Raw genomic sequence first — 16,305 nt, 5'->3', positions numbered from 1 at the left:
ACATGTTAATGTGCAGATTCCCAGACCCAGGCTGGACCCCCAGAACCTCTGGGTGAAGCCTGGTAACCCACACTTTTAACAAGATATCCAGGTGATTCTTACGTGCGGTGGTTTTAGGACACCAGCCTTGGCTTGTAAAACCTCAGCAGTCGGGCACTCTACCTGTTACCTGGACAATCCCAGAACTTCGCCTCTTGTTTGAGGCATCATCAGGCAGTCTGCTGTTTGTCAGAGGAGTGAAGGAGTCTCTCCTTACAAAGACAAAGGGAAACTCGGCGAGGCTCCGGGGCACAGCCCTAGAAGTCACGGAGCATAAGAACTGGGCTCACTGTCCCCCAGACTTCATCATCCTCTTTCTACTCTTCCACGTGTGGAGTATCGGCTCCTCTTTCAGATTTTATTTATTTAATCACCTCTACGTCTTCCAGGATAGGGGTAGTTCATCTTCAGATTTACCAAGTAGACTTCCTAATTTGTGAGTTTCCAAATGAAAAGGGCCCCATATCACCACACTACAGAGTCAAGAGTTTAGAGAAACCTACCTGGTTGGGCGGCCCTTGGCGAGCAATAATGAATGCCTTTCCTGTCGACCTGCCCTTTTTGTACATTCATGTGGGATGGGATTTTGGGAAACAAAGTGAAGAGTAAAGAATCAAAGGCACAAGGATCTGTTGGAGCTGATGGAAATGTTCTAAAACTGGATTGTAATGATGCTTGCACAGCTCTGTAAATTTACTAAAGAATACTGAGTCACACACTGAACCCCAGTGAATTGTAAGGTATGTAAATAAAGGTGTTACTAATCAAAGGGGCAGTTGGTTGACATCTGTTCGAAAGGGACTCAGTCTATATCAGGGAGCTGATATTGGAGCTTTTACAGTCCTTAGAAGCTAAGAGGTCACTTCATCGTCAACCTAGATACTGACGAAGGCCCCATTTAGGCAAACGTGCTGGACCTTATACAGAACAATTAAACAGAAAGTGTAAATCCCCCAGGAGTTTACACTTAGCACAGACCATACTCAAGTGGATGCAGTAAGACAGACATTAACAGACAGGAAAAAGACACACGGGCATTTGTTTCACATGTGAGGGTAAGGAATCAGTAATTAGTAGGGTGGTGAGGAATTTATGCCCAATGAGTATGAGAAATCTTTAATTTTTGGTTAAAGGCCATGACAAAAATTCATAATGGGGAAAACAATCATTCATCAACAAATCTTTATTTAGCAGCTACTAGATGCCTTATAAAAAGTAATAGAAAAACTTGCTGAAACAATGATAGATTGAATTTACGGGCAAGTGAATGTCTAAAACTAAGTGATTGAAGAAAATTTCAAAACAAACCATCAACAGGACTATTGACCTGTGCATCTGTAGTAATCACGTATTTGACTACATCAGAGAATAAATCGATAGGGGGTGAGCCCGACTCCTTCATACAGATAGGAAGTTATGAGCTCATTCAAAATACTGGGCTTTTACAAAATCTGTTTCTTCATGTATGAAGGAAGAAAATGGGGGGGGGGGGAGCGCAGATTCCCTGAAGCACTGTATATCAAGCATTGTCCCAGATGATGCATTTATAATCCAATTTAAGCCTCTGAGAGGTAAAGATTATCCACTTTTTACAGATGAGGACGCCAAGGCTCAAAGAGTTCAAGCAACTTGCTACCCATTGCTCAGCTCTAAGTGTAGCTGCTAGAGCCAAATCCTGCTGTTTCTGGCTATATCAGTTCTTTCTGCTAACCACTCTTCTTCCCTCTCCCACCTCACCTAAGGCCACATCAAGCTTCAAAATTCCTGATTCTGTGTTTCCAAGATGCCTGCAGTTTTGAGTTTTGCTGCAAGGCCATGAAAATAGATGATTTATAAACAGGGTTCATTTACTCCAAAGTGTCCTTTTGGGAGGGGAATTACTGAACCAGTTCATTTCCGCTGGGATGGATGGGCACCAGCCCTAACCGTCACTCTTCCTAACAAAATTCTAAGCAGGTCCATTTGCTGGAATTGGCATAACATCCCTCACAACGTAGGAAGCCGTGAGGTCCAGGGAGCAAGCATGTTCAGGGGGAAAACAGAAGAGGAGGAAACCTGCAGCTATGAGGCAGCATCACTGCCAGAGGCAGGGACCAAAGGCTCCCATCTCCCCTGGACATTCATCATCTCCTGGGCCTCATGGAATGTCTCACATCCTCACCTAGAGAAAACTGTACCCAGAACAGAAGTTGTCCTGGTGACCTGTGGATGGCGCCCTGTTTCAAGGCAGACCTCCAAGTTAAACACTTGCTTTAAGAGGCTAAGTGGACAAAAACATAAGGACAAAATAGAGCGAGGGTAGCCTTAGACAGCACCTTTTGTCTGAGTTGTTATGAATCCAGAAGCTAGAAAAGATTTCTTGAGACCCAAAGGGTTGTCACAATACCCAGCAGAAGCACAGCCCAAGTGTCAGGAGAAAGGCCAGATCTGGGTGTAGAGAGCCCTTTGCCTCTCTCACCACCAACTATCGGCCAGGTAGGCAGATCCAAGAGGATGGCAGGTATTTTCTAGTAGGGACGAACTTTCAGATGGAGAATGGACCCAGGTGGACCCACAAAGCCAGTTTACCTCATAATTAAGTTAAAATAATGCTAGTTAGCAATGGAAATTTTTTTTCAAATTTTTAAAGTTTACAACCTAACAAAAATGATTTGAAGTAGAAAACACCACATTATAAGCATGCGATTAAACCACATGGTAAAATGAAGCCACATGTTTAAAATCAAAGAAACAAACAAGGTAGAAAGAAAAGTGACCTTAGACTTTGGTAACAAGTGCAAATGGAGACAAATTCCTCACTCTCACCTGCCTGTACCTACCCAGTCTTCAAGATCCAAAGCTGACTTTTAATAACTGACAAGCATCTCTTTTAAACTTCAGGACATTTACTGTGTGTGCCTCTTACTTGGGCCTCACACGACTATGGGCCCCCAGATACCTTTAGTGTACTGAGATACACTGCCAAAGATGAAATTCTTTTTCTGCTCCACCAAAAAATAATGGTCATGAAAATTACCTTGGAAGTCACTGAAGGTCACTTCCGCAGGGCAGGTGAGGCACCCTGGAATCGATCACTTAGAAGAAGGGCTATAATCATCCCTTTTAGGTTTATAGTGGTAAAGGAGGCACGAACAGAGCCAGGAATGGGAGCAGGTAGGCAACAGCAAGAAGGGACGGGACGGGTGCTCTGGGTCCATGAAAACACAGACACATGAGCCTTCTAAGGCTCACAATGGGTTGGGTCCTGGAGGGGAGGAAGGACAACTCTGAGGGGTCATCACTTCTCTGCCCAGAACAGCGGCCAGATCAGAGATCTGTCCCGTCAGTGTACTTGGTGATCACTTGTCTAGACAGACTGTGTCTCTGTTCTTGGGTCCTAGTTATATCCAAAGTGCAATTCCACCACTGAGAATCATCCTCAGACTGAAGATGCTGCAATGGTTTGGGGCATTCATGAGCCCTGGAGGTCCCCTGGACACTTCCAGGGGCATAATTTTAGACTTGGACACCTTATTACTTTTAGAAATGCATGCCTCATCTTTCTGACAAGCCCTAAATCTCACGTTTCCTTCTGTGGCCCCCAATGTAGGGCCACCGGCATATGCTCAGTACTACTTGCTGATTTCTCACGTTCCCCTACTTGGTTCAACTGTCACCCCCACCCCCACGTCTCACCAGCAATAAGCTAAACTCTCTGAAGTGAAATAACACCGAAAAACAAAACATCTTTTTAACTCAAAATAGAAATTCTTTTCAAAGTGTCATTTCTGGAGAAGAAAGCCCTTCCATTTGTGCTGGCAGAAATGGGGTGATTTTAAAAAAAAATTAATATCAAATTTTTACTGCCTGTGAACCAAGTCTTTGGTTACCCTGGCAACACATTTCCTCTTGCCATTAATGTAGGACAAAGTGGATAGCTTTGGGTGAATCAGATAGATTTTTCTCCAATCATTTATCATGTCAACATGTTCCTTATACTCTACTGGACCAATTCTGATCTATTAATGACAGAGGGGGCAAAACATTAGCACCGAGTTATTCTTCACAAATAAGATGTTGCAACCAACATATCATAAACCATATGTTGAATTTAAACTTCAGTTTGCTTTCCCGCACTGGGGAGATTACATGTTAATCAAGTTACACTCGGTGATCAAGGGCACAGTTCTGTGTGATGACCTGTGACCACGCAGAGAATGAAAAGTTTAAATGCTCACAAAGGAAAGAAGCTGGCATACAATCTGGCATTAAGACATTTATTGACATGAATCCCCATTCTTGTCCTTTATCCACTTCCTTATACCTAATAAACTATCAAAGACCGGAAGAAAGAAGAAGAGAGAGGGAGAGAGGAGAGAGGACTGACTTGGCTACTAATTATGCCTTTATTTTTCAAATCCTGCAGCCCTATGAGGTTAGTGATTAGTATTCTCATCCTACAGAAGAGGAAACTGAGAAACACGAGATCCCAGCTCTCTATCACCTTGTATATTTCTGCATAGATGGATAGATGCCTATATAGGTCTGTCTATCTACACTGAGATATTATCCGTATCCCATAAAATTCATCCATTTAAGTGGTTTTTAGTATATTCACAGAGTTGTGCACATCACTACTACCTAATTCAAGAACATTTCATCACCCCCAAAAGAAACTCCATACCCAGTAAGTCATTTCCCCCTCCCCCCAGACCCTGGGAACCACTAATAGACTTTCTGCCTCTACAGATTTGCCTATTCTAGGAATCAAATAATGGGTGGTCTTTTGTGACTAGTGTCTTTCACTTAGCATCTCAAGGTTCCTCCATGCTGTAGCAGGTTATCAGGACTTTATTCCTTTTTATTGCTGGATAATATTCCATTGTGTGGATATACCACATCTTGCTTAACTCAGATTTAAAATGAGGCCATTTCTGCAGCTTATTGTTAAGCTGTATTTTAAATTAGGAAAGGTGACTGGTGTCCCTCTATTGGAACAGCCTCACAGGTCTTCCTGACTTTCCACTGAGCTCTGCAGAATCCTAGACCAGAGTGCTATGAAGAAAGCATGCTGCCTAGCTTGAGAACATTTGCACTATCCATCTACAATATTGTCCACGGGCCATGCCACATGCCCTGTGGAGCCTCCAGCTGATTAAAGGAGACAAAACAGAATGAGGCAAAACTGCAAGGAAACACAGCATACTCTACAAGCAGAGTCCCTGACCTTTAGGGACACTTTTCATGGGTAAAAAGGAAACCAAACAAGCAGCAAATGTTTACTGTCCTGAAAATAGATACAGCAGGGCCACCGATGAGTTAGGCTCTCCCCATTTCACCAGGAATGGTAAATTTTGGTCCTTCTGTAAGTTATGGTGGGAGGCAAATTAATTACTTGTTTTCGGCAATGGTCACTGCCAAGCGAATCATGAAGCAGTGTGTGTGCACATCGTGTGCGTGCGTGTGTGTGCACGTGTGGTTCCTATTTTCTGAGAACCGAGGGATGTGCCTTCTAATTGTGGTTCTTTTGCTGATCAGCCCCTGGGTCTCTGGCGCTCAGCGGCCTCACCTGTAAGCGGAGGGCGGGCGTAACTGCCCTCATCACTTTACAGGCCTGCTGCGAGGGGTAAATACTTACGAGATCATGTGCAAATGTTACACAAAAGCAGGATATTTTGGTGGCTCACTGTTCACCGGGGCAGAGACCATCTCAACTGAAACTACGAATATTATTTGATTTTTTTTCCCTTCCCTGATCCTCAAAAATATTTAGGTCCACAATTAAGTGGAAGGAGGCATGAATTCCTCTGAGCACAGGGAGAATGAGAAGAATGCAATTAGTCTTCTGCACAAACACAGCTTAGTCTTCTTGCTTGGCATTTATACGATATACACAGAACGAGAAAGGAGGGACTTCAGCGTTCAGTCTGTCTTTGCAAATTACATCTTCAATGGTGACAAAAAGATTATCCGTCATGTGCGTACCCTGGGATAGCCTATGTTTCCTCTCACTAGATAACAGGTTATTTAGCCTCAAACAAGACCTGCTCTCTGCTTATGGCTGTTACACAGAACATGCTTAAAATACTTACAGCAAAAGGAAGGAAGGGGACCAGGGCCTCCAATTTACAACATGAATTAGTTTTACGGGAACATCACAAACATCTGTCCCTGCGCTTAATGAAAAAGCAGTTTTAGTCCAAGAGTAAAAACAAAACAAAAAGCCACCGGGATTTAATCCATCAGAGAGTCAAGGGAGAGGATTTGCTGAATCACATTGTGATTTCATTTTCCACACTGCAGGGGTCCAGCAGGAGGGGTCTAAAGCAAGTCTGAATCCTGTCCTTTTGAAATCCACAGCTTCCAAGTTAACAGATAAAGACAGGCCAGTGTCACCCTGTAGGTATGAATGGAAAGGTGATAATGGGGCTGGAAGACTGGCCCTGGGCCACATTTGAGGGTCTCTCTCTTACATTGGGCGGTATTCAAATTGTGACAGACACTATCACACACATCCTTCCAGGAAGAACGCCAGTGGCCCAGTAAACACTCCATCACAAAAAGATGTGTGCCACCAGCTTTTCTGGAAAGACAGGAGGATTGATTTCCTGGGGGTGGTGACCAGAAAGAAAAGACCAGGAGCCCCGCCCTCCTCTACCGAGTATGAATGCAGACACACAACTTTCCTTTGTCTCTGGCCTCCTGGTGTGCAGACGGCCAGGTGCCTGCTCAGGGCAGCACTGTCTGCAGAGGGAAGGAGCCAACGCCTGAGAGCACTGGTCTTGAAGGAATCAGGCGAGCGCTCAGTAAACACTGAGGTCCCTGGGGAAGCGAGTTGTGCAAGAGAATGGACAGGCTAAGAGAAGTCAGGTCCACCCTCGGTCTGCAGATGGAACAGCCCGAGGCAGGGAGGGAAGCGGACATGGACAGGCCTTTTTCCTTTACCCTCCAGACTTTTGTGTCCAGCTTGACATTTGCTTTTTTTTTCTTCCTGTACTACCTTCATTTTGGAACTATTTTGTTGCTGCTTTCTTCCTTTGAAAAGTTGGCAGGTAACCACCTGCACCCAGGAACGGAAGTGTGTTGGAGTCAGAGATCTCCTAGGACCATCCATCAAAGATGGAAGGAAACTCACACCAAAGGGGTGCCCCCAACGTCTACTGACATCTGTGACCTACATCTGAAGCCTCATGTAGCTTCCTGTTTCCATTGGGCTGATAAAGCCAGAGGGAGCAGAGTGGGGGAGGGGAGGGAAGTAAGGAGGGGGAGGCGCACAGTTGCTTCAGAGAAGAGTTTAGAGGGTGGAGGTGGAGATGGAAGGCTATTGGCAAACTCCACTATCTCACACAAACCTGCTTCTGGCCTTCTTAATTAGGAGTCAGGTTGTAAACATCTTCAGAACACTCCTGAATTTATAGGTGAGTTAGCTTAAGCTCTAAAAATGTGCCATCTATAGCAAAATGTCTCTCAAAAACAAAACTGAAAGCAAGCTCATGATAAATAGAAACTACAATCTGAGAGTGTGCTATGTGTTGAGTATTACATGCCAGTTTCCAGAAAAAAAAGAACTGCTGGCTTTAAACCCCTTAGATCCAAGAAAGGAGAATTATGGAACTCAGATCCTTAGAACCAAAGAGACTTCAGGAGTTAAGTGGTCCAGGTCTTGGATTTACATACATATTTTTAATATTTGTATTTAAAGAAAAACTAAGGCTCACAGGAGTTGAGTGAGTTGCCCAAGGTCACAGCTGTGAATTTCAGAGCCAAGAAGCTAAATGACTTGTCCAAAATGACTCAGGAATTAGTGACACAGCTGAGCCTGGAGCTGCTTGATCACTGCCCAGGGACCTTTCTCCCTCACAAAGCTCCCTCAGGTGTCTGGTGGCTTCTCAGGGCAAACCACACAGAGAGAAGCAGCCTTAGGACACCTCCGACGCTTAGGAAGGGTCCGGTGAAAGACACACCAGAGCTTCAGACCTCACCGGGATGATACGCGTGTAAGCTTTCAGGTTTACTGGAATGCCCTCCCCACCCCAAAGGATACATCCACATCAGATCTCTGGAACCCGTAAATCTTTGGGAAAAGGGTCTTTGCAGATGTAGTTAAGCTAAGGACCCTGAGATGAGGGAACCACCCTGGATGACCCCGGTGGATCTTAATCCAATGACAAGCCGAGAGAAAGGCAGAGGGAGGTTTGGCACAGAGAGAAGAGGGGACGCAGAGGCAAAGGCCTCGCAAAGATGGAGGCAGAGATCGGGTCACGCAGCCACAGGCACCAGAAGCTGTTGAGGCAAGGGAGATTCTCCCCTAGAGCCTTCAGAGGGAACATGGCCCTGCCAACACCTCAGTTTGGGACTTGAGGCCTCCAGAGCTGTGAGAGAATAAGTTTCTGTGGTTTTAAGATACCACTGTTACAGAAGACACAGGGAACTAACAATATATTTATGATCTCCATGGGTAAAATCAATCCAAAAAACAACAAAATCAAAGATCAAAAAAATGGTTAAGCAAAAAGGGGTCTAGCTACATAATGGAATATTACTCAGCCTTAAGAAGGAAGGAAACACTGGCACATGCTACAACATGGATGAACCTTGAGGATATTATTTTAAGTGAAATAAGCCCATCCACCAAAAAATTACAAAAACTGTATGATTCCATTTATATGAGATACTTAGAGTAGTCAAATTCATAGACAGAAAATAGAAGGTCATTGCGTGGAGCTGGAGGGTAGGGGGATGGGAACATATTGTTTAATAAGTACAGGGTTTCAGTTTTAGAAGAGATAACAAATAATGGAGATGGATGGTGGTGATAGCTTCACATTATGAATATATTTAATACACTGAACTGTTGTACACTTAAAAATGGTTAAGATGATATATTTTATGTTAGGTGGATTTTACCACAATTTTTAAAATGGGAAAAAAAAAAAACCCAAAGCAAGGATTACAGTATTTACAGGTCCAGAATCATCATGCTTCACCCACAGAGAACAAAGGCAGCGGGAGGAGGCCACAGCGGGAGGAGGCCAGTCCGGTTTTGTATTGGGAGCTGAGCCAGACTGACTCACGAGCTGTCACATGTCTGCATGCTCACTGTGCAGGACATTTTTCTAGATCACACGCCCAACTGCGGGGGATGTCATGCCCACTGGGTGGGCCCTGAATCTGCCTGGAACCCCACGGGAAACTGCCCCCGGCAGCCCCACCTCTGTGGGCCTGTGCGGAAGGCATCCAAGCCCTCATCCTCTCCAAGGGTCCCACAGGAGGTGAAGCCAGGAGCCAATCGGGTGAGGGGCCCTCCCAGTCGTGGTGAGCACTGCAAAACTCCAGCCTCCAGGGAGAACCAGAGTAAGCAGATGTGTCTTCAAAAAGGGAAGGTTCTTGGCTCTATAGTTTTATTTCAGAGATTCCCTCCCACAGCTGTTGAACTAAATCTGAAGGTAATAAACACCCCCCCCACCAGCCCTTTTGTCTCCCCAACTCTTTTGGGGGGACACAGTTCCCCCAAAGTTGGATAAGGAGACAGCTGCTTCATAGTTGGATAAGGAGACAGCTGCTTCAATCCGCACCTTCCACAAACGTGGGGGCTCCAAGCTAAGGGCTGGGTTCACTGTCTTCCTGCCTCTCATGCTGCAGCGGAACATCTGGGAGATAGTTCTGGTGTGTTATTATTGTTTCATTTACTTATTATTGAATTAGAATCAACACACAATATTATATTAGTTTCAGGTGTACAACAGAGATGTGGTATTTTATATATTATGAAATGATCACCGTGGTAAATCTAAGTCCCATCTTATTGTTGTTTTAAAATGAAATTTCCCAGTTGCTCCCAACTCAACAGGTTTATTTCAGCCCCGTGAAGCAGATCAAACTTGGCAAGCCCAAAGGAATGTTTTTGGGCCCCACTCATGGCTCCTCCTGAGAGCAGCGCTCTGGGGCTCCGTGGAGGGATGAGGGGCACATGTGGGGGACAGGGGAGGACCACTGCATTTTGTGTCTTGTGATAAGACTACAGGACTTTAAGCTGCCCTCTGGATGGGTCCCAACCATCTTCTCCAATAGCCTCCTAGGGATATGCTTCACCCTGGGCCCCAAACTCAGCTGTGATGTGCACCTGGGCTCACAGTGAAAGCTTTACTGCAAAGGACATGAAAACTCCTCCCCACTCAACTGTGTGTCGGGGGGTGGGAGTCCACCTTTCAGGTTTGACGCCAGCCAGTGTCCCCACAGTTGGGTGTCCAGAGCTCTGCAGGAGTCTTCTAACTGGCCGCCCTGTCTCCACTCTCACTCCTTTTCCATCCATTTCTTTAAAACTTTGAAGTAAAATTCACATAATATAAAATTAATCATGGTGGGGGGAGGGTATAGCTCAGTGTAGGAGCACATGCTTAGCATGTACAAGGTCCTCGGTTCAATCCTCAGTACTTCCATTTAAAATGAAAATTAAAAAAAATTAATCATTTTAAGACAAACAATTCCATGACATTTAGGACATTCTAAAGGTTGTACAACCACCACCTCTATCTGGTTCCACAACATTTTCGTGGCCCCAAGTAGGTACCAATAAGCAGTTACTGCCCATCCCTACTCCTTCCCCCCAACTCCAGGCAACCACCAATCTGCGTTCTCTCTCTACAAAGCCACCGGTTCTGGCTATTTTGTCTAAATGGAATCATACAGTAGGTGGCCTTTTATGACTGGTTTTTTCCACTTGGCATAATGTTTTCAAGGTTCATCCATGTTGTAGCATGTGTCAGAATTCCTTTTTAAGGCTGAATGATATTCCATTGTTTGTATATATACTACATGGTGTTCATCCATCCATCCATGGACTCTTGGGTTGTTTCCACCTTCTGCCTGGTGTGGGCAGAGCTGCTGTGAACATGGGGGGGGCACATGCGTGTGAGGACTCCCACCCACTCTTCACATAACAAGCTGATCAAATCACATGCCACTCCAGCTACAATCACATCAATGGCTTCCTACCATTCTTAGGGTAAAGCCAACCTCCTGAATGTCACTTTAGAGGTCCTCATGCTCTTGCCAGCATCATTTTTCTCATGTGTGCTTCTGCCCAACTGACTTTATTTCTTTGGTGTGCTCTGCTCGGCCTTGCCTCTGAGCCTCTGCAGTTGCTGTTCCTTGTTCCTGAAACACCCTTCCACTGTGTCAGAAGTAACTGCATTGACAACACTCACTTCTCATCTCCCAAACCTAATTAGCTGGACTAGGTCCCGGCACATCGCCAACCCTGGCCCATCTGCACTTCATGGACAGAAGGGCATCACAGAACTTGCTGTGGGATAAGGAAGGCAACACTGGACTTTGTGAAATCCCTCAGAAACTGCCCAGAGACAAAGTGGGGGCCTCTCGGATTCACGCCCTGCGTCCCTAAAACACACCCTGCTGGGAAGTCTGAACGTGGTTATGAGGATTCAGTGCCCTGGTGTCTGCTGAAGCGATGTGACATGTTGCTCAACCAGCTGGTCACCTTCCCAGGATTCCACTGGGCGTCCTGACTCATCTCTGCTCAGTACACGTCCTCCGCCCTGAAACGTGGGACGGTGTGGGGCAATCTTTACTTTCTCCATCGGACTGGGTTGACACGCCACTGGCCTGTGAGAAGCCGGGCAGTGGCTCTCTGAACTCCGGCCCCCAACTTCCACAGACGGCCCCGCCCCAGAGAAGTGCAGCTCGGCCCAGGGGCAGAGGCCGGTGGGGCCGCTGCCGAGGAGGCAGGAAGCAGGCGCCCGCGAGGCCGTCACGCCTGAACTCGACAGGCTTCAGCTCAGCCTGGGCCCCAGGATGTTCTGGGTCCCACAGGATGCGGTTTTCCGCGGGTGGGGATGTCTACGCCCCGCCTTTCACTACTCTTTTCTTAACCTCAGTCTGTACACGCCCTGAGTCTGTACTCTCCCAGGTGCACACGCACACATGGACGCGCAGGCGCACGTACGCACGTGTGCAGGCACACATGGACACACAGCGCACATACGCACGTGTACACGCACACATGGACACACAGGCGCACGTACGCACGTGTGCACGCACACATGGACACGCAGGCACGTATGCACATACGTACACACGCACGCACACGGCTCTGGCATGGTCTTCATTTCCTGCTTCCTGACTTACCAACACAGAACAGTTTAGTATAACCTTCCCTTCATCTTAATTCCTGTCAGACCCCCTACCATTCTTTTTTTCCCTTCAAATTCTCTGTCATTCCAATTCCCACGCTGAAACTGCCTGACAAGACAGGGCGACACCTTAGTTCCCTCAGCGATTAGTCATCTCCTGCTACTTTCTTTCCTCCGCGTGTGAGGAAGAAGTTGGGAAAAATGGAAAAAGAGGCCCTCGTGTGTTTCTGAGGGCCTTGAGGAAAAGGACGGTGGCTTTGCGGCGAGCCTGTCTGTCACTTACCTCCAGGACTTTCCCTGTGATGAACTGGTGACAGGCCTCACACTTCACCCCGAAGAGCCCTTGGTAGTCCTTCTCGCAGTACGGAGCGCCATCCCTGCAGGACAAGAGAGCGTTCAGCTCCTGGAGGAGGCCGAGCGTAGGAAAGACACCCAAACCACGATCCTCTCAGCCCTTTCCCACAGAATGGCAGCAGGACGTATTTCTCTCCCTCCAGCATTCACGGGCCTGGAGCCCTGGTCTCAGGATCAAAACCCACAAAGCCAAGTGGTTCAGAACGAGCACTGAGGTTCCCCAAGCCACTTGCAAGTAACAGCTAAGTCACCACATGGTGACTGCTGCTGATTCCTAGGTTGTCTCGGACTTAACTAACGAGCAAAAGCCTGGAGTCACTCTCTTGCACTCCCAGGCCAGACGGGCTTCAGATGTGGCCCAGTGTTCCTCTTCCTTGTCCCCCACCACCTCCTTGATCTCACATGCCTGAGCCTCCCAACAGCATGGAGATGCCATCTCCTCAGCCCTCAGGGGCCCTGGAGAGCCCAGGGCCTTTCATCCAGCCTCCTGCAAACTCCTTCATTTATTTCAGGATGTAACAGGGAAGAACAAATCTGACTCCATATTAGATCTGTACCTTTAGCTCTAACCCTGTGCTCTGTTTCCTGGGCTTAGTCATGCTGATTCTGCACCTTTTGTAAAAGAATGTTGCCTATAGCTTGAAATATACAGGATGGGCCATTCTCAAGGCTCTGACCTTTAAGGGTATAATACTTTTCCATTCATATGGAGATAAAAAGTTGCAGAACAGAGAATATTTGTCTTGTTGGAGGTTTACAGGAACATCCTGATCTGATGATCTACATGGACAGCTGCAAGGATTCCGATACCAAGAAGTTTGCAACAACCAACCACACCCCCTCTTCTTTTTCGTATAAAAGGAGCCTGGATTCTGACTTGAGTAAGAAGGTTATCCAGGACATCAGTCTGCCATCTTCCCAGTCTGCAGGCTTTCCAAACAGAGTTGTTATGCCTGCCCCAACACCTCATCTCCAGACTTACTGGCCTGTCACATGGTGAGCAGAACAAGTAAAAAGGTAAAAAGGATGCAGTAAAAATTTCATTTTCTATGTGCGCCGTTGCACAGAAAAGTTAGAACGCAGCCCGGTTACCTACCGCTGCACGGCCATCAGTGTCAGTTTAAAAGCTGAGCATTTTTCCTTCTGACTTTGGCTGTGCATTAGAATCACCTGTGGAGTGTCTCCTTTCCAATACCAGTGTTTGCTTCATCCCCGACCTGCAGAATTAGATTTCTAGGGAGTCGGGCCCAAGCTACTTCCTTTGTTTGTTTGACTATATTCCTATGTTAAATTCAGTTACTTTGTTTTGAATAGGTGATATATTTACCTGATTGGAGAACGTTTTTTAAAGTGGGGGAAAATGTTCCCTCATTGCCACTGGACTCTCCCTGCTCCCCCCTCCCATGCTCATTCTTTCCCCCTTAAGTTAAAAGGTAACCACTGTAACTGGTTTCTCCAGGTTACATGGAACAAAAAATAAAAATGCCACCTACTCTAGTGAACTCATTCCCCCTGGTAAGCTGTTTTGTGTATGGGTCCTAATGAGCTCTGTGGGTTTTTTTAGGGGGGTGGGGTGGGGTCTACAAATATGTCCGAGACCTGGAAAGAGGACAAAGGTTTACTAATTCCAAATAAGAAGAGAGAAAAAAAAAAAGAGCCACAGTAAAATTACTAAAGGCTTAATCAGTTACAACATACAGCCTTACCGTTGTGTCAGCTTCGCTCACTGTTAACGATAGGCAATGACTGACATGGCATTAAATTTAGAGCAGGCCAACTGTGGCAACCAGAGAAGAATAGAATAAAATTCTTTTCTAAAGTTTTATAGGAAAAAGTTCATATTGATTGTGGGATGGGACTGTTTTTCCTGACGCCTGCTTGGATGGGGTGGGGTCTCCAAGCAGGCGCAGGCGCAGGGCCTGCAGAGGGCCCGCCACGGCCCCATCCCCCTGAGGATCTCGCCGCCTCCGGGGCCCCAGCCTTACTTGCTGATGTACTCCCCGGTGAGGACCTTCCCGCAGGACTTGCACTTGAAGCAGCCTAAGTGCCACTGCTTCTCCAGCGCCAGCAGCGCCTGCCCGTTCTTGATATCCCGTCCACAGCCAGCGCAGTCTGGAAAAGAGCAGCCACCAGCTGTTACTCCCCGTTTGTTTTGCTAAATCCAAGTAGGCAGGACTGCTCTGAACCCCAGTGTGCACCCATCACACACTCACTAAATATTTACTTCAGCATCATTTCTCTCCGCTTCCTCTCCCTGCACGAAATCTTTCCCAGCAGACCCGCAGGCCCCGTCCTCACACAGCATGGGGACGTCAGGAACCTCAGTGGATTCAAGGGGATGCATGACCTTCATCTGTTTATTTCCTTGCGGGGGGGGGTGTGATTTAAAGACCCTCTGAGCTCCAGCTGGCCCAGAGACGATTTAATTATAGTGTCTTGGCTGTGATTTTCAGAAAGCTCTCATTGGCCTTTATTGAGGGCACACGTGGGAAGCTAAACATCCCGTGCTGGATGCCTAGCTCACACTTATGTGTAGTTCCTGGGACCCTGCCAACAAGTCTCATTTCTGTAAACAAGACTCTACTTCCTTATCAACCAAAACCAGACTTTCAAAGATTTGTGATCATCCACTCAATGGTTCTTAATTCCTTAGCTTTAAATTCTCCATGGCAGTCTCCCATGAAGCAAATGAAGGAGAAAGTATTTTTTTCATGGTAAAAGAGTGTGGGATTTGGAATGAGATGGCCCAGTTCTGAACCCCAACTCATGTGGACTAGCCACGTGACCCAGGCTGATTCTCCCCTTTTCTAAGCCTTGGTTTCCTCATATGAAAGCTGGGATGCTATTAGGGTTTGTCTCGAGTTCTCTGATGAAGAGTCAATGGAATGAGGTAGTTAGCAGGCGGCTGACACTTGGAAGTGGCTCTGTAAATGTTTGCTATTATTACAACTGTCATTATTCTGACTGTTCTGATTATTACTCACGTCATTGTTAGGGAAGTTGAGTATTTAAAAGAACCCAGAAGGAGGCACAGGCACACCCCTGTTTTGTTGTGCTTCACTTTACTGTGCTTGGAAGATGTGTTTTTTACAAACTGAAGGTTTGTGGCAACCCTGCCTTGCTCAAGTCTATTGGCGCCATTTTTCCAACAACATTTCCTCACTTTGTGTGTCTGTGTTACATTTTGGTAATTCTCCCAATATTTCAAACTTTTTCATTATTATTATATTTGTCATAGTGGTCAATGATGTTTGACCTTCCTACTGTGACTCACTGAAGGCTCAGATGATGGTCAGCATTTTTCAGCAATAAAGTAGTTTCTAGTTCAGGTATGCACATTGCTTTTTTAGACATAATGCTATTGCACACTTACTAGACTACAGCATAGTGTAAGTATAACTATCACATGCGCTAGGAAAGCAAAAAAATTGTGTGACTCATTTTATTGCTGTATTTGCTTTATCGTGGTGGTCTGGAACCAATTCATTGAACAAGCAATATCTCCCAAGTCAGCCTGTAAATTGGGGTAACCTTTCTGGAAAGCAATTTAAATGTCTACAGACATTTAAAATCAATGTACCTGAGAAAGTGAAAGAAAGCACTGCCGGCAGGTTGCCCATGATGTCCCCAATGGATCATAAAAAACTCATAGAATAAAGAAATGTGCAGACAAGGCCTCTCGGAACACAAATTGATTAAACAGTCACCTCTTCTGCCCAGATCCGTGACTGCTAATCTTGTACTAATAATGACATTTCTAGACCAACTTTAATTCTCTCTT

General features: G+C 46.1%; 1 protein-coding gene across 20 annotated transcripts in view; it reads right to left on the bottom strand.

Annotated features, from left to right (window-relative positions):
- Positions 1-16,305, bottom strand: part of ABLIM1 (actin binding LIM protein 1) — a 282,491-nt gene that overhangs the window by 84,088 nt on the left and 182,098 nt on the right. For all 20 annotated transcript variants that reach the window (XM_032490845.1, XM_032490859.1, XM_014558211.2 and 17 more), the window contains 2 exons: positions 14,510-14,636; positions 12,454-12,547 (listed from right to left, as the gene is read on the bottom strand). In XM_032490845.1, coding sequence (XP_032346736.1) covers positions 12,454-12,547; positions 14,510-14,636 — 221 coding nt within the window. The remainder of the gene's footprint in view (positions 1-12,453; positions 12,548-14,509; positions 14,637-16,305) is intronic.

The sequence above is a fragment of the Camelus ferus genome, chromosome 11, assembly GCF_009834535.1.
Source record: "Camelus ferus isolate YT-003-E chromosome 11, BCGSAC_Cfer_1.0, whole genome shotgun sequence".
In the NCBI taxonomy this organism is placed as follows: Eukaryota; Metazoa; Chordata; class Mammalia; order Artiodactyla; family Camelidae; genus Camelus; species Camelus ferus.
This window is presented reverse-complemented; position numbering and strand designations above follow the sequence as displayed.